The sequence below is a fragment of the Acanthochromis polyacanthus genome, chromosome 1 (genome assembly GCF_021347895.1).
Source record: "Acanthochromis polyacanthus isolate Apoly-LR-REF ecotype Palm Island chromosome 1, KAUST_Apoly_ChrSc, whole genome shotgun sequence".
Classification (NCBI taxonomy): domain Eukaryota; kingdom Metazoa; phylum Chordata; class Actinopteri; family Pomacentridae; genus Acanthochromis; species Acanthochromis polyacanthus.
This window is the reverse complement of record NC_067113.1, coordinates 25,033,831-25,056,668: the sequence shown is the minus strand read 5'-3', so window position 1 is coordinate 25,056,668 and position 22,838 is coordinate 25,033,831. Positions and strand designations below refer to the sequence as shown.

The 22,838-nt window shown below is 40.2% G+C and overlaps 1 protein-coding gene across 4 annotated transcripts; it reads right to left on the bottom strand.

Annotated features, from left to right (window-relative positions):
- Window positions 1-1,153: 1,153 nt before the first annotated feature.
- crlf1a (cytokine receptor-like factor 1a) lies at window positions 1,154-22,209 on the bottom strand. 4 transcript variants are annotated; one of them, XM_022193891.2, is made up of 10 exons: window positions 21,014-22,209; window positions 15,586-15,864; window positions 13,469-13,598; window positions 11,183-11,352; window positions 4,832-4,989; window positions 3,666-3,740; window positions 3,493-3,586; window positions 3,331-3,358; window positions 2,110-2,292; window positions 1,154-2,002 (listed from the first exon to the last, which is right to left on the bottom strand). In XM_022193891.2, the coding sequence occupies exons 1-10, from the start codon at window positions 21,084-21,086 to the stop codon at window positions 1,969-1,971; spliced, it is 1,224 nt and encodes a 407-aa protein (XP_022049583.1). In that variant the 5' UTR covers window positions 21,087-22,209; the 3' UTR covers window positions 1,154-1,968. The 4 variants fall into 4 exon arrangements, with proteins under 4 accessions (XP_022049583.1, XP_022049589.1, XP_022049605.1 ...); XM_022193897.2 differs by having other exon boundaries at window positions 2,114-2,292; window positions 21,014-22,208; XM_022193913.2 differs by lacking the exon at window positions 3,331-3,358 and having other exon boundaries at window positions 21,014-22,206.
- Window positions 22,210-22,838: the final 629 nt, after the last annotated feature.

The following is a 22,838-nucleotide window of genomic DNA, read 5'->3' as shown; positions in this document are numbered from 1 at the left end:
TCTGAAACAGTGAAGCTGTGTTCAAAGGTGGAAGTCAATGTTGTGGGGAGGAGATGCAGCTTGGATTTATTAGAGAAATGTCAGCTTTTTTGTTATCTCCATTTGTCAGGCTTTTTTTTTTTTTTTTTTAGCAGAAGCTCATTCACCAATCTCCAGTAAATTTTGTTTAGTAGATTGTTATAACAACACTGAAGACTGGAATAAATAGATTTAGAGGCAGATAGCATCTTTATGCTTTATTTTGTTGATCATTGTGAGATTTAGAGTGATTCCTTGGCCTTTATATTTCTATTAATACCTGCAAACATTTTCTGCTTTCACTAAACAATTTTTCCTCACAGGTAGACATTTAGGGGGATTTTGTGCTCCCCATATGGTTCTATTTTTACGGTTGTAAAAATATTGTAAATTTATTGCCATAATTCTTGAATGTGTTTGTTACAGTCTGGATGATTGCCTACCACCATTATGTGTATTTTTTTTTATAAATTTGGACCCATAATGTGCTTAAAAAAAGGAAAGGCCTGGCAGACCCATACAGATGCCTCCAAAATCAGCTTACCAATAGGAATGATAAAAGCTGAAATTTTGCCCATCTTTGCCCTTGAAAAAAACCTAATAATAAAGTGAAGGACAATCAAGAGTCGTCCTGATCAGACATGTTACATAACACTTATTGTAATGGGTGTGTAGGCTTTTATACTGCTTGTGTTGACTTTGTTTGTTAAATGCCAGGGTGTGTGCTAATCTGTAGAGAGCGACGGTGACACGTCTCTGGAGAAGTCATTGGGTTTCAAAGTCTTTTCTTTCAAGTTGTTTTAGGTGGAGATATTACACTGTAATGTTGCTTTTAAATGTAGAACCTCAATATAAAGAGATAGGGAACATATCTTCTCAAGTTTTTCTTCCTCTTCAAGACAATATTAATGCTCTAAGTCACACAAATGACCATCTGCTTATTTCTGGGATGAGATATAAATAAAGTGTTGCTCCGGTTCCACATGCTGATATTTGTTGTTTTTTGTCCACATCACTCGCTGTGTGGAAAGAACTTCCGTTTGGACCAAAATGAGAAGCAGCCGACTTGTGTTTTTTTTTTTCTTCCCCCGTTTTTCTTTGCTACTGTAACACAACTGATTTCCAAACCCCTCCGTTTATGGCGACATCTTTTATATAGAACATCATCAGAGATCGATAACAACTTCAGTCATTGTACAGTCTTTGCTAAACTAAACATAATTTAAGAATTAAAACATAACTTTATACTTTTAAATATGCTGGTACAATTTCAGTACAAAAATAAACGCAGTGAAATGTTTCCAAACACCACCATGGCATCAGTCACATCCTGTCACACAGAAACAGATGCATCCTGAGTGAAGCAGTTTGGCAAATTATCCACCTATGTAACACAAGCATGAATGAGGAATACTGTATGATAACTTTGTTGCAGGATCGGTGAATCCACGGGTGCTGAACGGCCACTAGATGGTGCTTTGGATCCACAGGAGAAACCCACAAAGCATCTCAGGATACTTTCAGACGCCGCGGCAACACTTTTGGTGAGTTTGAATCTGGTTTTTTTGTAGGTTATTCATGCTACAATATCATTTGTGAGAGCAGAGTAGTCCACACGGTCCCTTCCTTGCCATGCCACGATACCAGGATGTCCATGAAGAGTTCACCTTCTCAGTCCGTCCAGGCTGCACATTTTTCAAGTGCTCATATCGACTGCAAAAGATGCAGGAAGGCAGAAAATCCCACCATTTTTTTTCTTTTCTTTTTTCCTTTGGGTGTCCTCTGGCAGCCACAGCTGGTATCCGCACAAGACGTCTGCAGCAAATTGTCTTTATAATTCCACTATACGAATACAATCTCTTTTTCTCATTTGTCATACACACACATAGACAAAAAAAACAGATCACATTCACTCAGTTCTTTTTCTTGACTTGTTTTCTGCTCGTAAAGTCAGCATGTGCTATGATTTATCCCCTTGGAGAACCTAAATTAAAGACAAATTCAGTTAGAAATCAGCGTTTTGCAAAACAGGCTACTTTTGGTTTGTATATCATGGTTGCGTGCATGTGCCCCTGCCTTGGTGATGCTTACCTACCTGGTTGCGAGCTTTGTGGGATTTCTGCATCAGCACTCGCCACTGGTCGTACAGCTTCATGGACATGCTGCTGCAGCCGTAGGCGTGTTTCCGCACCCAGCCGAAGAACTGCTTCAGCTCCCTGCGCAGGGTGGAGTTGGAGTCTCCGCTCGACTTCGAGTCGCAGGACATCAGGCGCTCTGCGGGAAAGATAAACAGGGAGGGAGACGGGTAATGAGTTTAACTGGCTTTCGCGACGAAAGGCAGAGAAAGGACAAGTTTTTTAGCCCTCATGCACACAAAAATAAATAAAAATCAGGTTAAATCAGGTTCTCATCCGATATAAGCACACATTTTAACCCAATTTCCAGAAAAATCTGTACAAGAAAATTTAAGTGGAGTATTATTATTAGTTGAGCTAAAGCTAATTCCCCATTTTTGTGTTTTTTAAATCAGAAAAGATGCCACAAGAAGATGACATTAATGAAGAAGACAAGAAGGAGATTTGGCACATTTTGCCTCCTGTATCTAATATATCCTGATAAAGACATCAAGAAAGGTAGGAAGCTGTTGTTTCACTTTGTAAGGATTTGTACTTAAAGTAAAGTGCTGTTGCTGCTGCTATTGTAATTGTGGTAATACAGCTTAAAATTGTGAGACTGTATAATTAAGGTCGATGCCATTCAAAATCAAAATGCTGGATTTTCACGGCTTGTATTTAGATTGCTGAGTGTGAAGATTTAAAGTAAAAACCTGAATGTAACTGGCTAAATGCTCCTACCAGAGTTACAGGAAAAAATGAAGACAGAGAGACAAGCTCAAAGGAACTGAATGTTCCGACTTTTCCTCCTTGCCCTGATCGCTGTGGTACTTTTTTTTAAAGCTCGCCCTTGCAGAAACCCCTTTCAGAAAAGAAAAATCTAGTTTTTATGAACTGGGTTTTGTTTTCATACTTGTGGTCTTTATTCCCATCAGTTACGATAACATTTTACACAGCACTTATGTCTGGGGGAGGGGGGGGGGACATCCAATGCAGCAAACAACACAACTTCCTGATGTTCTTCATACAGAAATTATTTCTGTTGCAACCTACTGCTGCTGAAACAAGGCTTGATTTTGAAACATTTGGTTTGGCAATGATTAAATTTGATTGGGTTTTATTCTTGATTTGATTTGATCAATCTGTTTAATTTGAAATAGGCAAAAAACGTAAAAAAACAAGAATTGTAAAACAGCACCTCCTGTGTGACAGCTGGTTTCCTGCAACTGTGGGACGCACGGAATGACATTAGACAAATTTGAATGCATGAATTGTTTCTTAAAGGGCCAAATATGCTTGAAGAACTCCTCAAAAAAACGTTGGTAAGGAGGATTGAGTGTCCATTTGTGAGTGTACTCACCACTGTGGGGTGTGGAAGCAGCAGTCGGGTGGCTCCACTCGCTCCAGATTCCTGCTTTGCGAGAGCCGTAGATGCCTACAGGGTTACAGCGAACCTGGAGAAAGCACGACATCAATTAACAGCTCGTAAATCTTACAGACGTTGACACAAATACCCACATATAGTCACCATACCTGGACGAAATACACGGTTCCAGGTCGCAGTCCGGCTAACCTACACGAAGTCTGATTCCCGACATCATCCATCACCTACGAAGAAAAGACACAAACACAGAAGAAGTTGAGCGCTGGAGGTCCGACCGCAGTATTAAATACCGATGGGCATAAACTGAAACACAGGGCAGGATCAAGATGCAGAAAACACAACCACAAACCATGCACAGACTCAAACATGCATGAGCACCACATTGTTTGGTGGCTCGTGATTAGCATGTTTATGAAACTATTTTAATGTAACCGTGCCTGCTGGGTAAAATCTGCTCCCTGTTATTTATTGCAGGGCTGGATACGCTGGAACACACATACAGGTAGTCACAGACAGACAGCGAAAACAGGCAGACAGAAGAGGAATAATCTTGTCTAATAATCCTCACTTGCTCTCTGGCATCTGGTCTATAAACACTTGCTAAGAAGGGCTCCAGCACAAAACAGAATCTGGAAATTACAGGCATCAGAAGGCGAACGACGTGATGTGTGGAAGCCAAATAGGCAGAAGTTACAGTTGAGCGTCTTTTACAGCCATATTGAAGACATTAACAGCTGAGATGTATCCCTCCATTCCTCAGCATGACCTCATGATTAGGGCCGGTTCAGAGGGAAATGGCGCTTTGTTTTCACCACCGAGCCCTTAAAGCCACTCGGATTTTAAAGTCTCCTCTCTCTCCTCCTTCGAGACGGTATCATCCCTCCGCCGCCTCTCCACTCCCCTCCTTTTCTTTTTCCACTTTGCGAGTCAAGACTTGCTTATATTACATCGGTGTAATTCCCCCTTAATTACAGGAGAATCTTCACTCTTTACCCAGAGGAAAATGATTTCTGGGAAGCACCATCTTTGGACGGCTGAAGGTTTTGCACTGTGTTTTTCATTCATTACAGGCTTGCATTAGAGCTACAAATGGTGGCTTCTTCCACATCAAAAACTGACTTGGAGATTTATGAGTGATGAGAGTTTTCTGACCAGGCTGACTATTAATTCTTCTGGCTGAGGAGGCCTCAATCAGGCTAGATTAGGGGGTGATTACAGCATTAGGATGGGAAACAGCTGGGACAGCGCTGCAGTTATATGTCGAGACGAAGAGAGCAGATTTACATCCTTACAACCATGTGTCCTTGTCCTTTACCTTCCAGTCTTGGCTGTCCTCCAGCCTGTAGCGGATCTGGTATTTGGCCTGAAATAAGAAGTCTTTGAGGGCGGGTGGGGCCTCCCAGCGGACGCTCAGCTGGTCCTCCAACTGGCCGACACGGCTGACGGTCACACCTGATGGAGGGTCGGTGGTCACTGGAGGAAGACGAGACAGAACAGGTTGTTAGGTAAGAACATCAACTCATTCCAGCTTCTTAGACATCAATGCCCAACAGTTTTCTATTTCTTATATGGAAGTAACTTGAATATCTTTAGGTTTGTTGCACTGTTGGTGGGGAAAAGTGGATTTAGTCCATTTAGGGTTAATGGGACAGCAAGATATTATTAGAAACTTGTCTCATTTTCATTCACTTTCAATTACTTTTATTACAGCAATGCATCAAAGTTCTGCATTTCTATGAAAACAGCACAACCATGAATAGAAGTAGACAGAACTCAAACATCTGTTCTTTGCAGGAAAACACAGTTATGTCAAAATCTTAAAAAAAAAAAAAAAAAAATGTATTATTTATTTTACAAAAATGAACAAACCTAGAGTCAAGATGTACAACATTTTACACAAGTGCCCAGGTTGAAAAGAAATGATGGTTCTACATGCTGTAAATATTTCACTACTTAGATTTTACTTCTCCCCTCTCTGCTCTGTGCAAACACAGCTCAGATTTTTTTTAATAGTTTTTTTTTTTCAGAGAATGCAGTTAAAGCAAACACATAATTTTTTAGCACGTTTAGTTGAGATTTCTGACAGAGCAACACATCAAAAGTGTGTCAAAATCCAACAATTCTCCCAACAATTCTTTCTGTTTCTGGTTCTGATAAATGGTGTTTGTTTGTTTTTTTAGTAATTTTGAATAAAAATAATGGATTCAGATTCAGAGGTAGTGCTTCAACATTTCAAATGAAGTCTTACGTTAAAGATCATCTTTGCCGTATGAGTGCTCCGACTACTACTGAGCAGTGATGTGTTGATGACGGTGTTATAATCACAATCTGTGCCTCCAAATATTTAAAAAATTACTTTGATGTCATCTGTTTTTAAGTCATCGTATTTGATATTGACAGTAGACTGTCACAGAGATGGTCTTGGTTATGCACACATGATTTTTTTAAACCATTTTTACTGATTAATGCTAGTGTAATTGCTTAAAACATATTCCAATGATTTATTCAACCATCAAATCACCGTTATCTAACTCATAGTTAGCTGCTCTGATATGATGTAAATAACATTAACACCCTATTTGTCAGATTCCTGATCAGACAAATCTCAAATTCAAAAGAACACAGATGAATTTAACCACTGTCTGTCACAGCAATGAATTACTTTCATCGCTGGTTTAGTTTATATTATCATCAGTAGATGCATTTTGACTCTGCACTGCACTTCCTCAAATTCCCAGTAACACATCTGCAAAATTTGATGCACATCAGATGAACGGATGACGAGAAAAGTGAAGAACGCACACACACACCTTTCTACATATACAGAGATTTGTTGATTGATTTGGTTTAGCAGAGATGCTCCTCTATGGTGACCAGCTTTGTTTGTCTGTTGCAGGGCAAATAATGAAACCATCTGCCTGCTGCTGCTGCTGCTGCTGCTGCTGCTGAGTTGAGGTTGATTATAAAGCACTAAAGTTTAGCGTCAAAAAAAAAAAAACAATGAGCTGAAAGAGGCTAAAGCGTTCTGCGGTGCTCAAACTCTGCATTTTTTTTTGATTTATTGCAACAAAAGGATTTTCATTTTTAGCCTCGACTGCGACAACCCAGTGGCTTCGTTCGACATCCTAAGGTCATGTTTGCGGGGTCAAGAAACCCATTCGATGTTAATTTAAAGCGGTAGGATGATGTCTTCATGTGTAGAAGGATTGTTCGGCGCTGACGGAGGTTTGCGGTCTCTGGGTGCCTTCTCGTCTCTGAAGAGTTGCTCTGTTTGCCGGAGGAGGCCTTTTCATCTGACAACAATTATCTTTTCGACAAACAAACATGCGGCGACAGACCATTATTTTAGCTTTACTCGCATTTTGTTTGGAGCTTTTGAGATCATTTCAATATTAACTTCAGACCCAGAGGGAAGAGGAAGACGGGAAAGATTCAGAGGAGGGGAAAATGTGGAGAATAACACGATCGTTTTAGAGGTTTGGTTTCAGATCGACAAGTGTTTAAAAAATGTAACGGTTGTTATTCATCTGGGAGAAATATTTACTTTTTTAAGCAACAGTGGAGAATAAAACTAAGAAAACTACACATTTAAAGCTCTAGCTAGACTATAATTCACTAATATACCCGAAGCACTGCAGGTGATTTTATCTTCTTTTCTTTATCAATATCAGACACTAAGCTACAGTGGATTTATTTATTTAAATTATTTTAGGGTTAAAGAATAAAAAAAAATGAAATTTTTTTATTGTATCTCCAGATCTCTACAGCTGCATAAATGAGGCATGAGTACATTTTTAATTCTCTTCAAACAATAACAACATATTTTTTTAAAGTTCAATCTTAAGGCATTATTTTCTTTTTCTCTAGAATCATGTTTTTAACATTACTGCTTTTCCTCTTTCACTTTGATTTACTTGTTGAGTTCTCTCTAAACACAGTTGTCCAAATTTCAGATGACAGAATAAAGAGGCTAAATAAAAAACTGATGTTTTCCACTGTTTTCAACAGCAACTAAGTTTTGGAAGCAACAGGGAATGTTTTGCAGATTTGGGTTAAACCTCTGAGGCTGCAGGGACTTCACTTCCCTGCCTTCCTATTGGCCGATATTTGGACCTACGGCCTGAGAGCAAAACTGTTCACTCAGGGATGGACGTAAAACTTTTGTTTTGCTTTTTTATTAAAGTAAGTGAATGTAAATTTTTGTAAACATTATCCAGTTTCTGTTTTCTTTTCTTGACAACTGTTGTTTTGGCGAGACTCAATAATTAGTAATTATTATTACTGATATAAAATTTGCCAAATCAATAGTACTCAAAAAGTAAAAATTTAAAGATGCTTATTATTATTATTAATAATAATAATTTAAAATATTTTGTCTTTTAATTTAAAAATGTACAAAATATAATTATATTTACAATAGTTAAACACAAAATGATAAGACAATAATAAGAATTATTATTATTTTAATATTATTGTTATCAATCAACTATGACTTCTTTGACAACTGTTAATTCTCAGAGCCTGATATATATAATAATAATAATAATATTAATAATAATTATCTTGATTATTATTAATATCATTTAATTATTTTGTTGTTATTAAATGTTAGATTGATGTCAAAATAATTATCATTTGGATATTTTTACCTTTTAAAGACAAGATAATTCAACATGCCATACTTTTTTTAATGATAATTATCCCAGAACCACAAAAAACCCTGATAAATTCCAAGATAATGAGATGGTAGCATCAAAATAAAATGAATGCAACCACAGACGCTATTAATTGTCATAAAAAAAGTTGCAAGAAAATAGTTGCAAAATAGTGTCTGTGTTTAAAGCAATTTTATTTGTCCTCAAATCAGAGCGCATGTTTCCCCATGCGTTACGCTGTATGCATTCTGCAATAAAAGTCAATGAGACATGACAAATTACTGATGAATCACTGTTAACAGATGTCATGTCATTCCTCAGCACGCCATCACGTCACAGTTAGACGACGATGCAAGTTTCCTCTAGTCTCTCGGTTCGCAGGCTTCCCTCTGACTGAAGGAATGCAGGGATGAGCTGTAGGTGTTTCCACCTCGCCTTCATAACTGATTGGACGTGACCGTAGCTGCGAGTGACTCACGGCGGCTCGACGCAGGTGTGGTTGCTGTGTTTTATGACCTGCCACTGTTGTGGAAACTGAATGAAAAGGACGACCAGGGCAACCTGAGTGAGGCAAACCACACACACACACACACACACACACACACACACACACACACACACACACACACACACACACACACACACACATATCCAGAAACCGCCCACACTCTGCCTGCCTCTCGGTTTCCATACTGTTACCAGGCCCTGCCCTGCCCTCAGGGTGTGTAAACAGGTGTGTGCGAGCATACATTAGGAAAAGAAAAGGAATTACAGCTTGATGGACGCTTGTTTCCCTGCCAGTGATGAGTTCGCCTCTACATGGGCTTCTTTCGCTACATTAGGGGCGACCCAGGTGAAGAGTTCCAAGCTAATCAAGTTGTATTATTTCAGGTCCAAATCTTAAAGCCCTCAAAGCCCAAACTTCTCGGGCCTCAGGGGTCTGCAGCCGCCTCGGAGACGGGATTAGTTTCGAGGATCAGCCCGGAACATTCCGACGCTACATAAAAGGGGGTTAAGCGAGTGTTTTTCTGGATGTGTGCGTGTGTTTCTGTGTTAGTGTGTGTGTGTCCAGTGAGCATGAGTAAAGAGAAAATGAGCTCATCCAAAGAAAGGGCGTCTCCAGGCGTCTCACACACACCTACGCCTGTCCAGGTGTGGGCATGCATGTTTGCAGGAGCGTGCGTGTTGGGGATAATGAGAGAAGGGAAGAATTCGGTCGAGTTGCATGCTCCGTTTGCTTAAACCGCACTAAGCTAGGCAACAGACCACAAAACAAAGCTCTAAAAGGGAACACCACTCAGTTCCTATCAGTGTGAAGCCAGATGAGCGCATGTGAACGATTTTCTCTGAAAGCCGCAGAAGTAAAGCCAGTGTCTTGTCTGTAAGAATCAAGGAGATGATGATGATGTGAAAACCTGTGATACACGTCTTTGATATCTTAAAGCTAGATTAAATTATAAACACCACCTCTGGGGTCACAAGATGAATTGGAGGGCCGATGAGATGACGAACGGAGCAAGGAATGAACCATTTGGCTTCCAGTTTTCAATCGTGCTTATGTATATTTAAACATTACCAGGGACACAGCTCCTCAGGGGCTCCACAGAACGATAAAAAACAATGAATATTTATACTGGGAGAAGTATTTTAGCCTATTGTATTGTAGGGCTCCACAACTCATCAGATGTGTATATTTTCTTATGTTTTATGCATCATTTTATACACGTTACCCCAAACTTATTCTGACTGGCCAGATGTAGACTATGGGTATAAGCCTGAAATTGGCCTTACATTAGACAGGACAGTCTCCTCTTTTCTGTTTTGTATGCCTTACTGTTTGCAAAATCTCCTTTTACTATGGGATGCAGCAACAACCACCTTGAGGCTAGCAACCCATCATGCTATTTATTTTCAAAACATTTGCCATTTTAAGGACATTTCTTACCTCCCTGCAAGCAAATGTTGCACCAAAACAAATTTCCTCTTGTGGGACTAATAAAGGATATTCTATTCTAAAACAATTCCCCTGGACACTTACACTGAAGGGGCACTGTGGCTGCATCCTGGGCTTAGCTCTGCTGGAGACAATAAGGTGCAGCCAGACCATTCTGTGGACTAAACTGCAGCTTAATATATTATTTGATCTCTATGGCAACATTTGGCAGTACTTTTATCTATTCAAATTGCTGTTAAAATTACTGGTTGTCTGTCGACCTTAAAGCAATGCAAGAGACGGGTGTGCCCCAAAATCCCAAAATCCCATATATATTCAATACGTGAGCGATTGTTTATTATACTTTGAGTTTTTATTTTTTTCGATGAACTACCCAGCCTAAAAATACATCACTTCCTAAACCCTGATGGCTAGTAGCAGTCATGTTACCTTTCGGATGGAATGAAATGTAAACTTGTTACAGTGAAGTGAAACGTAATAGATTTTTCTACTATCAATTCATAATCACATTGGAAGTTCAGTTAAGCTAACTGGATGACAATTAATCTGATGAATTTAGCTAGCTAACATCGTGTCATCCCAGATTAAGTAAGCCATGTCTCTAAACCAGACAGCGCTTACCAACATAAGACAGATCAAAACATTTTTACTCACATAAAAGTGAGATATGTCACATGGATATTCATGCTCTTTATCTCTTTATTTCTTTGCTTTTGTTTTAATGTTTACTCGTTAATTTTTCAGTTTTCATTTGCAGATGTTTGGCTCTGCTTTCCACTGATACGGCATGATTTCAAATAGTTGTTTTCTGTATTATTTTAAAAAAAAGCTACTAAAAATTCAAATTTAGTGCAAAGGAAAGGGACGCGCACTGGGTTTAACTGCTCTCAAGTCATAGACGTAGAATGGGATGAGGGTTCGCAGGTAGATGTTGCTTCACTCACACTGACATCCACTGAACTGGATTCTAACCTGAGGCCTCATTGACACCAAGATCTAAGCTCCGAGAGCAGCAGTTAAAGCAAGAGGATCAAAGTTCATTTCTTCTCAGACTCACCCACGTCTAAGATGTCAAGGGTGATGACATCTGAAGTAGCCCGGCCCAGCTGGTTGGAGGCCTCCACCCAGATCTCGTAGGGCGTGAAGAGGTGCAGGTCCTGAGTGATGCTGCAGGAGTACGGCTGCGTGTGAGTGTAATCTTCGCACTGCTTCTCCGTACCGTACCATCTGAGAGGAACACAAAAAGCACTGAAACAACCCTGGACACCATTCAACATCTTCAAACAATGCCTATAATATACAACTCACTGTTTAATGTGTTAGTAGTTAGGAGTTTATCTGGGACTGGGGTTTTTATTAAGTCCCTATTTACACTAATCTGAGTGCAGTTAGAAATCTCCACGCAGTCGGCACGCCTGTGGGCGCTGCATCTCAAGTCATTTCCCTTTTGGTGTTTATAAATTGCTGATTTAATTATTTAAAAATGTGAATAGCGCTCATGCCCCATCTGAAACTCATTTGGGAAAATGTATTGTTCCCAGATGAACAGAAATCTCATGAAATTTAACTTTTTTTTTTAAATGTGGAGTGTTTTTTTTTTGCCCTCTTTCTAACACTGATGTCATTCTTCTTTAACAAATAAGGTATGCTAAAAAGATCAAGTATTTTGTCTTGATTCCAACATGTCTTGAGGTTATTTCTGTGGATTTTCTGTGGCATGTCGGGATTGTGGAAAAAAAAAATCGAAATATGTTGATTTTGGCAGGGAACAATTGGCTCACCTCGATGGAAGTTTTACCCTTTTGGACCCTTTTATTTTTCTCACTACATTTTCAGACGTAGTGACTGCATTTCTTTACATGTTTTAATTTCTGAATAGAACAGGCTGATCAGAAATGCAGTCAACCGACCTTCTGACTGTCCTCTTTTTCTCCAGAGGTCTTAGTGGTGTTCATCGGGCTGTCGTAAAAGTGTTGTTATAATATAAAAGGTTAAAGATTGAATTTAATAGTGATTATCTACTCTATCATAAGCTACACTTGATTCAATTTGATGCAAACTGGCTTACAGTGGCAGCCCATTATTACTTCTGTGCAAAAAAAGGGCAGTTTATGGCCCTATTTTTTGCTCCGAACACATTTTTACTCACCGTGGGTTTATTTTTCATTGGAATATAAAGTCCTGCACCTTTATGGAAACAGCACAACCATGACCAGAAGCAGTACTCAAAAATGCCTTTTGTTCAGTGTAACAAAGTTATAATGCTGTAAATCTTTTTTTTTTTTTTTTTTTTTAAAGAAGAAAAGTTGAATTTCTTTGACTAGCTATTTTACTTTTTTCCCTCCCTAATGCCCACAGATGTCACCAATACTTGGGGAAAAAGTGGTAAATCTAAATACTACAGATATTATACTACTTACATTTTTGATTTGTTTATTATATTTGTGTCCCATCTGTTCTATGTGAACACAGCCTGCAGTTCAGCTGAAATCTACTTGATTTTTTTGTCATGTGACTGTCAGTTGCAACTGAGTCACTATTGACTCCAAAGCTGTGCTAAGGAACACACATTTTTGTGTTTTTCACAGAATCTGGTTAGAGCAAATGGTACACTTTTTGTGAATTTATAAATGACACATGCACAATAAAGTGAGTTATCCTCAATTCAAGCTTAAATTTCCGAACGGAATAACATCCATCCATCCTCTATACACCGCTTTATCCTCACTAGGGTCGCGGGGGGTGCTGGAGCCCATCCCAGCCGACTCGGGCGAAGGCAGGGGACACCCAGGACAGGCCGCCAGTCTGTCACAGGGCTACATACACAGACGAACAATCACACTCGCATTCACACCTACGGACAATTTCGAGTACTCAATTAACCTCAGCATGTTTTTGGACTGTGGGAGGAAGCCGGAGTGCCCGGAGAAAACCCACGCATGCTCAGGGAGAACATGCAAACTCCATGCAGAAAGATCCCAGGCCCACCCCAGGATTCGAACCAGGGATCTTCTTGCTGCAAGGCGAAAGTGCTAACCACTACGCCACTGAGCAGCCCACGGAATAACATGCCAAATATTATTAGTTCTGTTGGAGAATTAAACATATGACAATTCTTTATGTTGTTACAGTTCTGGCTCTGACAAATGGTATATTTTTGGCAATTTTTTTTTTTAAAGAAAACATCTTTCAAACATACCGGGAGGTTTTTAGTTCAATTAGTTAACTCACTACATGTTGTGCTCGAGAAATTAATACATGAAAAAACTAATATTGTAGTGAAATATATGACTTGGTGCCCTGAATGTTTTCCGCAGTGTAGCTTCAGTAGGTGTGTGTCTACCTGAGTTTGTACTTGAGCCGGTACTGTGTGCTGATATTAGTCTCTCCTTTTCCTCCCGGAGCCCAGCTGCAAGTCAGGTCCTTCGTGTTCCTGGACCAGCAGGTCAGATTGACTGGCTTCTGTGGAGGCACTGGGACAGAATAGGGTGGAGGTAGTAGAAATATAGACAGGAAAGGGGAGGAAGACAGCGGAGAATAGAGAGAGAGAGAGAGAGGAGGTTGAGAAAAATAGAGTAGAAGAGGCAGGGGAAAAGAAGGAAGGTGGACGGAAAATGAAGGTTAGTGAGGGTACAAAGTTACCTCCAGTCATTACTTCAACCTTATCCTCCTGAGAGTAATTCACTCACTAGTAATGTTCCTCAGAAATTGCAGGTTTTTTTCTTAATTGAACTGTGTGTCTGTGTGTGTGCCGTCTGATTTGGTCAGACTTGGGATCCCTGCCAACATTCTTCATCTGTCTGAACACTGGGTGCTCAACACCAGTGTCACACAGAGATTAAGATCCTGACATCTCCTTGTCTGTGTGTGTGTGTGTGTTTCTGTGAAAAAATGCATTGATGTGTTTCTTTGTGGTTAAGTTTTTGTCTCCTTAAAAGTCATTTTTCATGTCATCACTTTTCCCAGCCCTAAAAATCAACATGCATCTCTCTGTGTGTGGGAAAAGCAAGAAAGTGAAGCAACAAAGACGAGGACATTTTGGCCACTCCTTATTTCTCCAAATAGGATAATTATCCCATTGTGACTCCTATTTTGTAGTTCTGGTCATAACTCTTAATAGTAATAATAATATGGTACCCTTAAAGATCTGTCAACATAGTATCACCTCTACAAAAGAAATTAGATGGGGCCAGAAACAAAAAGCAGTGAGATGATGGTGCAAACAGTAAAAATATTACCAAGACTGAACATCTGTCACAGTTTATGGACTTATTCGCACTGGAAAATTGTGCAATGCAGGACATTAATACCAACTCCAAATACAACTGGTTGTATAATCAGTTTTTTTAGCTGTCTGATCATCTGCCCACTCGTGTTTTTTGCCCTATCAAACTTAACTCTTACTTTGACGAGTACAAACTTGGTGTAACTGATAAGAGACGCTGGCAAAAACTACAAACATGAGACCCAAGCCATAAAACGAAAAGCACAATTATCCTTTCAGGCATGGTTTAAGTGTTCAGGGCAGTGAGATATTGAATTCAGCACCTGTGATTATATTTTTAAAAAAAAGCAGCTTTCTTGTCTGGTCAGGGCTTGTTTGGCTGGAACCAGTAGCCGGGCTAGCTTAGCTTAGCATACATACTGGATAAAGTAGTAACAAAGTAACCCAATGGCCTGCACCTTTAAAAGTCATTAATAAACATGCTATATCTTGGTTGTTTAATCTGTACAAAAAAATGTGGATTTATGGAGGCTTTATGGAGGTTTATGCACTGAAATATTTCTTGGATGGGTCAACTAACCATAATGACAACTTGTTGGAGTTCTTGGAAGATTTCTTGTGCTAAGATAAGCCAACAAGGCTATTTCTCAAATGGGACAGTGACTTATATTTTCTTATCTTCATCTAGGCAAGAAAGCAAAACAAGCATTTTTTTTCAGGATTCCCAATGGAGAAAATAGGACTATCATAAGGCTATTATAAGGCCCACATGATCAAGTTTGCTTTCGACTTAAAACATTATTTTTTTTACATGTAATTGTAGTTCTTGTAAGTATAGCAGTACAAACATGTGTGTTTGTATGTGTGTAAAATGTCAGGTCCATACCCTATGAGTGATAGTGCGAGTAATGGACCACACAGGTGGTCAAAGCATCTCACAGTGACACACTCATTGCGGCCTCTCGCTGGGCCTGAAGGCAGGAATACTAAACATAAAATACAGCTACAACTGTGCAGGGACACTTAAAAATCTGCCCACTACTTCCTTGTTGTTTCCATTTATTCCCATTTCCTTTCCATTCCACTCGTCTCTTTGGTGTACTACTCCTCTCAGCCCTCTCCTGCACTGTTTTGTTATGCGAAAACATCTCCTCACAAGTGAACCACAGAGGCAAATGTAAATACATTACTCTCAGAGATTATTTTAAGATTATACATGCAAGACCTGAACTTACTCCCAACGTAAAGACAGGAGCCAGCCAATATGTGTCCCTTGTGATTGTGACAGACAAGGTTGTCGCCGGATGTTTGCCTGGAGGCGTTGAGTCCGGCCAGCGTCACGCTGAGGTTGGTGGGGCTCAGCACTCTGTAGAGGGAGCTGGGCAGCTGTTGACCGTTTAGTGTCCAGAACAGAGAGCTGGCATGGACGCCGAGGTCGGGGTGGACCCAGCAGCTGGCTGTCAGGTTGGACCCCATGCGAAGCACAGGGTCCTGGGGGTAGATGATTGCTACATCTGGAAGAGGGCGGAGGAGACGGATATTAGAGGAAGACAGTTGATGGAAATTGCTCTAAAGTTTAGGCTGGTGACTAAATAAAGATCCTGCCTGCATTCGAGCATAAATCCAGATGCTCTAATGTGTGACTGAAGACAATGTAACATGCTGTTATCTCAACTTTCCCTTAAAGTTTCAGCATAACAAAACTCTCCAAGCCTAGTCTCATTCTTGGAACTGTCTAGCTTCTCTCCCCAGTCAGCAGCTCCAGCTATTGACCATGCAATAGTGTATTCCTGTAGCCTGAATATAACATAGTTTTATTTCAAATCCCTGTTCCGCAGATTCCAGACCCACTGTGTCCTGTGCCAGAGTCTTGGGCTCAGTGTTTCTTGGCTCTCGTGGAGCTGAATTCGCACCCTGTAGGTTGGAGGCTGTTTCTGGTCTTTATTGGATCTGCATTAGCATTTCATCCTGGTGTCTTTTCATCAGCTTCAGGCACTGTTTCCGTTCTTTCAGTGGGTGTAAATCTATTTCTGTCCTTCTCCTTTAATGGTTTTGTTTTTATTTGACATGGTTCCTCTCATTCTTCTCTGTTTTTGAGGGACTCACAGCGTCCAGTTTGGTCATGACTGTCAGATTCATTAGTAGCTCAATTGCTGCTGTTCCAGTGAGTCTCGGAGGGGTTTGCTGGTATTTTACCTGAAATCTTGACCATTTTGTTTCAAGGCTTCCATCTCCCATCTTTCTGATTCTATCACTGACCACCCACAATGCATGTCCTGCATAGCCATTGGATGCAGTTGATACATTCTTGACGATCCAGTTTAAAAACTCTTCACTCACTACACTTAGGTCATTACGACTCACAAACATGGAATTCCAACGGCAGCAAAGATAGTAATCAATTTTTTCCATTGCCATAGATAAAGATTGGGATTGCACTGAAAGCTTCAATCCACTGACCATAAGAATAAACAAAAATCAGAAAGTTTTCCTCTAAGACAGACTAACAAATTTCCACCTTGTCTAATTCATGGTTGGATCAGGCAGCATGGTTTGGATTGGCACACCTGACACGGTCTCACTGCAGACTCTGTGTATCTACGTCTGTCCACTACATGTGACTGCAGGTTGGTATCTTCTTCCACGAAACCCTTGCATGGGCCTCAAGAAGTTTCTTAATCACTGTCTGAACTATCACTAGTCTTTCCCATAATATGCAGACTTTCTCTTGTCTTTTCACAAACTCACATGTGAGGGTCCACTGATAAACTCCAGACAGCACCAGCTCACAATGAGTCCAGTTCCATATTTGTTTCATAAAGGTGTTCCATTTCACATGGAGTCAAAATGAGCCTGGCTTGCAGTCGAAGTCAGCTCAGTTGCCATATTTGATCCTTAAATTCATAAGCTGTCATAATGAATGCACTCTGTCATTCTTCAATCTGGTTGCTGCAAGTTGTGCAATGCCCTTGTTTTCTCCCAGAAGTCCAGCTGCAGTTTTTGTTATATCAGTGTAGTTTTACAAGGAGATATTGGTGAATATTTTTTAGAACAAAAACATTAGCCAGGGCCATCTTCTTTAGCAGAGATTTGACTGATGAAAGTGAGTGTAGCCACTTTGTTTTGTCGGTACCATCAACATAAGTCTCCCTGCAGTCAGGTGCATTACGCGTTACCTTTGAAACATCCATTGGTCATGCAGGCAGTTTGCCAAACTGAGCCCCTGGTTGCAATGTTTTAACAAGTCCATCCACCACTTGCTGCAGCTCGGCGACCTCCTTGGCTGCTGTTTCCACTGACTCTCAACTTTCCAATATGAGCCTGTCATCGGCCTCTGATAGCAAACATACGTCTCTCCCTGCACTTAAGGCTAACAAACACCAACACTATCTTCACGAGAAATCACGGAAACACTGCATTTCACATATTAAAGGCTCTTTACTTGTCGTGTAGAACATGTGAAAACACCGGCATAATGTCTTCTGTAGCTCTGAATGGGCCTTTTCTATATCTGAAGCAGATAAATAATCCAAATTATCTTACAGTGATGTCTTCAGGTTTATAGAGAGCTAGTTAAGTGTTTGCTTTTTTCACACTAACATTTCACATTGTTCTGATTCAGGAGACAACAGTTAAGGACAAAGTGGACATATCACTGTGACTCACGCCAAAATTTCTGATGCCGAAACAATCCGGAACTCATCATCAGGCAAAAAAACAAAGTTTCTATTACGTAAGTTTGCAGCCAACAAGTAAGAAAAGGCCTAAAGTGGATTATTTATCTAAAGCAAATTTTGTGTTTGTGCATGCTGCGTTAAAATTAAATATGTGTGTTAATAATATATGTAAAAACTCTTGACTTGCCATACAAAACCTGAGAAAGTAATGTAAATTGTGCATTAATTTGCTGCTAAAAATGTTTGTTTTTTTAATACCCGCCACTGATGTAATAATTTTTTTTTGCATGTGTTTACAGTTTTTGGTCATGAAAAGCAGCTGGTAAACAAGCAAAGGGAAGTTTTAAAATGCATAACTGGCTATTTATCATTTGATCATATCTGACAGCTGAATGTCAGATTACAGGCACAGAGAAGAAGAGCTTTTGATCTCAAACAAAACGATTAGAGGACAAAAAGAAGAAGAGAAGACTGTCTTCAGGAAAAAATCTTGCCATGTAGCCAAGACTATGAAAGCATGTTAGTAAATGATTTCTGAGAAGAAATGACTGAAAGGCCAGTGAGTGAGCGCGTCAACACTTTGTTGGACCACTACAAATCTTCGCCCGAGGCTCCATCCATTCAGCTGCCAGCCACCTTCCACTGACAGACATTGTGTGGTCCTTTGTGGAGGAGCTGCCTTTGAAGATGTTAATTCAACATCTAACTGCAGTCCAACATTAATATCATAACCCCGTCCCCAGCATCTCCACACATTTATGCACACGCATGAAGGCAAACAAACACATGCACGGAGGCAGTTTCTTTGTCACCGGATACAGTGGACTAAAGGGGCGCTGTGATTAGCCAATAACATGCTGATCCAGCTGAATAACAATCAGTGTTTACGTATTCTGGGCGCTGGGGATGGGATTTTGCCCTGGAGCGGGGTGCGAAGCCCTCTAACACCCCTTCTCGCACAGTTCAAACACCACAGTGATGGACACAATCACTGCTGTTTATTGTCTCTGCTCGACACGCTCACTGGAGGAAATGGCTTGTAAAATATTATTTGTTTGGAGAGGCTGAGGCTGCTTGAAGCACAGCTCTCATCAGGGCAAGGTATGAGTTTAACCCCAGCACAGAGGAGGATGGAGCTGAACTGAGGAAAATGTAATGCAAAGAAGTTTCCAGTGACTGATTTTTAAGTCTATGGTTGACTTATGTGGACTTAACGCTGTCATTCTTCAAAGGTACATGACATCCCGTCTTTTTACTAAAGAACTGTTTACTCTTCACTCATCCATGCAGCGGTTCAAAGAAAGCCGATGCTTTTCCTCTGTCTGCTGTACAATAGACGAGCATTTGTAACTTTTTGAGGGGCCGGTGCCAACGAGCTAAGTGGAAGAAGTCACGCAACATTTGGTGACAATGAGCCATGCAGCGTCGTCTGAAAAGAGAGCGAAGAAACAGCAGCGGATGCTTTTGTGTTCTTGTTTTTTCACATAGATTTACATTTTAGCTTTGTAACTGATGCGCTTATCTTATCTCGTCTTACGCGAAGTCAAAATAGGGCAAGTACAGGCAGGAGAAATGGCAAATGTGTGTGTAAGAAGTAATTTCAAGTTGAAAAAACTAATTTTGGGAAAGTTTTCATGTATCTTTGAGCCAAAAATTTGGCCTTACATGATCATATCCAGTATAAATATCTCATTATTTGCTAAAAGGACATATAAACCTGAACTTTATGACATCATGAGAAGCACTAAAAGCTAATTATATGTTAGTAGGAAAATTCCACATTAAAACTGTTTTACTTTAGTGGCATCTGCAAACCACAGAACACTAAGTGAAAGGGAAGCACCATCCATTATTATAGTGAATAAAACAGTAATGACCGATTAGGCCCTATAATAAACAGTGGGGAAGCTTATGATCAAGGCCCATTGTCTGCTTTAAACCCCTAAAACTGTACTTTCTTTTATTAGTGCCTTTCAAACAGGATGAATAACAGGAGATCCTCTCTGAGGAGCTGCTGTTTGCCAGTGAGCTAGCCATAAAAACTAATCCAGCCACTTAACGGGTGAAACGGACATAACTTTGATTTATTTACGTTATTGTGCATTAAGCTGGTGGTTAACATTCTCCAAAACCCGAGCAAATGATGTCACTGTTTTGATGCGGTCCGTAAAGCCCCCACGCTCTCCATGTGTTAAACGAATTATGGCCTGACTTGTTGAAATTTGGCCTCATGGGAGACGAGTTCTCTCTGCAGGGATACAACCAATATACTACAGCAAGAGCACATCAATAACAGGAGCTGTCAAGCAGACAAAGTGGCATTTGTCCTATTTTAATGTAACCAGAAGTCAAGCAGAGAGGATCCAGGATGTGTCCCAAGCAAGTGGGCTCCTATTATGTAAGGCAACTTAGGAAAGAATCTGAGGAATCGGTGTTATTTTGCATTGGAAACAGACTTTAAATCCAGTATCACTCGATGGGAGCTCACCATAGGGTTAACATAATATTATGTCCATTCTTCATCCTATGGAAATCCCTATATCTGTGGTCCTGTGGTGTCTGTTTTTATTCCACATGACACCACTATACTATCCAAGATTTTCCTATCAAGGCTTGTAGAGCTTCTTTATATTCTGCAGTGTCTAATATTCTTTTAGAACAACGCTTTTATCCTCCAGCACCAGTGCTTGTAATCTTCAAAAACAGCAGGACATCCATATGAAGCTTTCTGTAGTGTGTGCATTCACTAACGCAAGGTTTAAAAGTGTTGCAGCGCCGTCTGAAAACAGTTTAATCTTTAAAATCAAGCCTGCCACAGCAACACGATGTCACCCAGTGCAGTTTACACTCAGATCTTTGGGTGACACTTCGGACTGAGGTGACCAAAAAAGTGCAGCACTTGTACCCAAAACCTCCCCAGCCCTCCTTCCCCAAAAGCAGGACCGCGACTTTTGCGCATCGATGGACACATCTGGGTGCAACTTACGTGTGGACAAGGACAGCACGCCGGGAGTGTGCAGCATGAGGAAAAGCAAGCAGAAATCCAAGACGGCTTTCATTTTAGGTCCAATTCCTGCGTTGATTTCCTCGTGTTGTTGTGGTGTCGCCTCTGTTTTTCCTCCTCGATCCTGGATCCAAATTACGCACAGTAAGAAAGAAGGGAAAACAGCACGGGTTCAAGGTCCGTGGATTTTTTTTTCTAATAAGAAGACAACTCTCCGGAGGGAAGGAGCTCACTAGAAGAAGTGTGAAAAGCCAGAGAAGCCATGAAGCAACTTGTCCTCATTAGAAGCCTTCAAAGAGTGAGCATACCGCGTCCTGGTTGCAGTCTTTCCCCTTCTTAATGCTTCCTGCAGCTAAATCATACACAAGTTCATACTTTCTAAGCCCCTCCTCTCTCTCTCTTCCCACACAGTCGCCAGTCATTTCCCCCTCTTTCCGTCCTTTCCCTGCTCTTCTTTTCTTTTCTTTTTTTTAAAGTCTCTCCCCCCTTTCAGTGATGGGTAGGAGAGTCAGAGCCATTCACTTTCACTGAATCACTGTCTCTGTTACTTTCCATGCCTCAGGTCTCTGCTTTGCAGTTTTTCAAACCATTGGAGGCTGTTGAGTCACTCTGAGGAAAGGTTGACAAACCTAAAGTGTCCTTTTCATTCCTATTTTTTTTTCATCTCTTCTGTGTGGAAGACCCTTTTTTCTTGTTTTTACATTAAACCACACTTTGTTCCCACTGGAATGACTACATTTTCTCATTAAATTCATCCTCAGATATGCTGGATTCTGTCAAACTTGTACTATGATGTGATGAATAATTGCATCCCTAAATCTTACTATACTTAAATCAATCCCTGAGATCTTTTATTGTGTAGTTTTTTTGGATTGGATGTGCCAGTGACTGCTACCAAAGGATGGCTCTTAATTCAGCCTGGGAGAATGGAGGCTTAGTGTTTAAGCTTAAAATTAGCCTTTATTTGTAGCTTGCATTAGATTAATCTAAGCAGAATAGACTTATTTGGAATTATGAGCACTTTGGTAGCTGTAAAAAGTTGCATAGTCGAGATTAAAGGGAAAACTGGCTTCAAAGGTGAATAAAGGGGAATTATTTGAAAGAAATAAGTTACTACACCTTTGAATGGCTGCTAAGATGTTTGGTTTGCGTGAAGTCTGCTGCAACTACTGTAATGACAGCACCACTCATTGTTTCTAAATAGACACTGACTAAGCATGAGTCAAAACACGAAACCCCAAAAAACACCCACAAACTGGCCTCACTTACTGCCGATACGCCTCATATTTATTCAGTCTGACCTTTCGGTCCAGATTTACTTCATCAAATATGTAAACAGAAAACCCAACTGTCTAATTACGCACATAAATTCTGGATGGATTATCCAATCATTGGACCACAAAGTCAAAATAACAGACCTATTTCTGAGCAGACGTTTTGCATCGTCATAGTGAGAAAACAACAGTTTCCTTTAAGTGTCCCACTTAGAAATGTGGATAGAAATGCAACGTGCCACAGCGAGACCCTGGAATCCAGCCGTCATTCATTTATAGATGTACAGTGAAATGCACTCATAACGACTGCAAAATGAATCCTATTGAAGATACTCTTAATTGCCTGATTATATTATATATATAAAAAGGACTACTTGCATAACTTCAACTTTATAAGTATCCCAAAGAGAATTTGGTTAGAAAGCATGCATTACAGCACAAAAATATGGTTAAAGACATGCAAGCCCTATAAAATAAACACATTTTTTAAAATGCCAGCAAAAAAAATCAAATAAGACAGAAGCTGCTACCAT

What these genes read in the sequence shown, in the direction of transcription:
- crlf1a (XM_022193891.2), bottom strand. Translation starts at nt 21,086, where the DNA reads ATGAAAGCCGTCTTGGATTTCTGCTTGCTTTTCCTCATGCTGCACACT. An exon ending in AGGACAGCCAAGACTGGAAG is followed by an intron (nt 3,741 to 4,831) that starts GTAAAGGACAAG and finishes TTTTCTTCGTAG; the next exon opens with GTGATGGATGATGTCGGGAA. An exon ending in CAAAGCTCGCAACCAGGTAG is followed by an intron (nt 2,003 to 2,109) that starts GTAAGCATCACC and finishes TCTTTAATTTAG; the next exon opens with GTTCTCCAAGGGGATAAATC.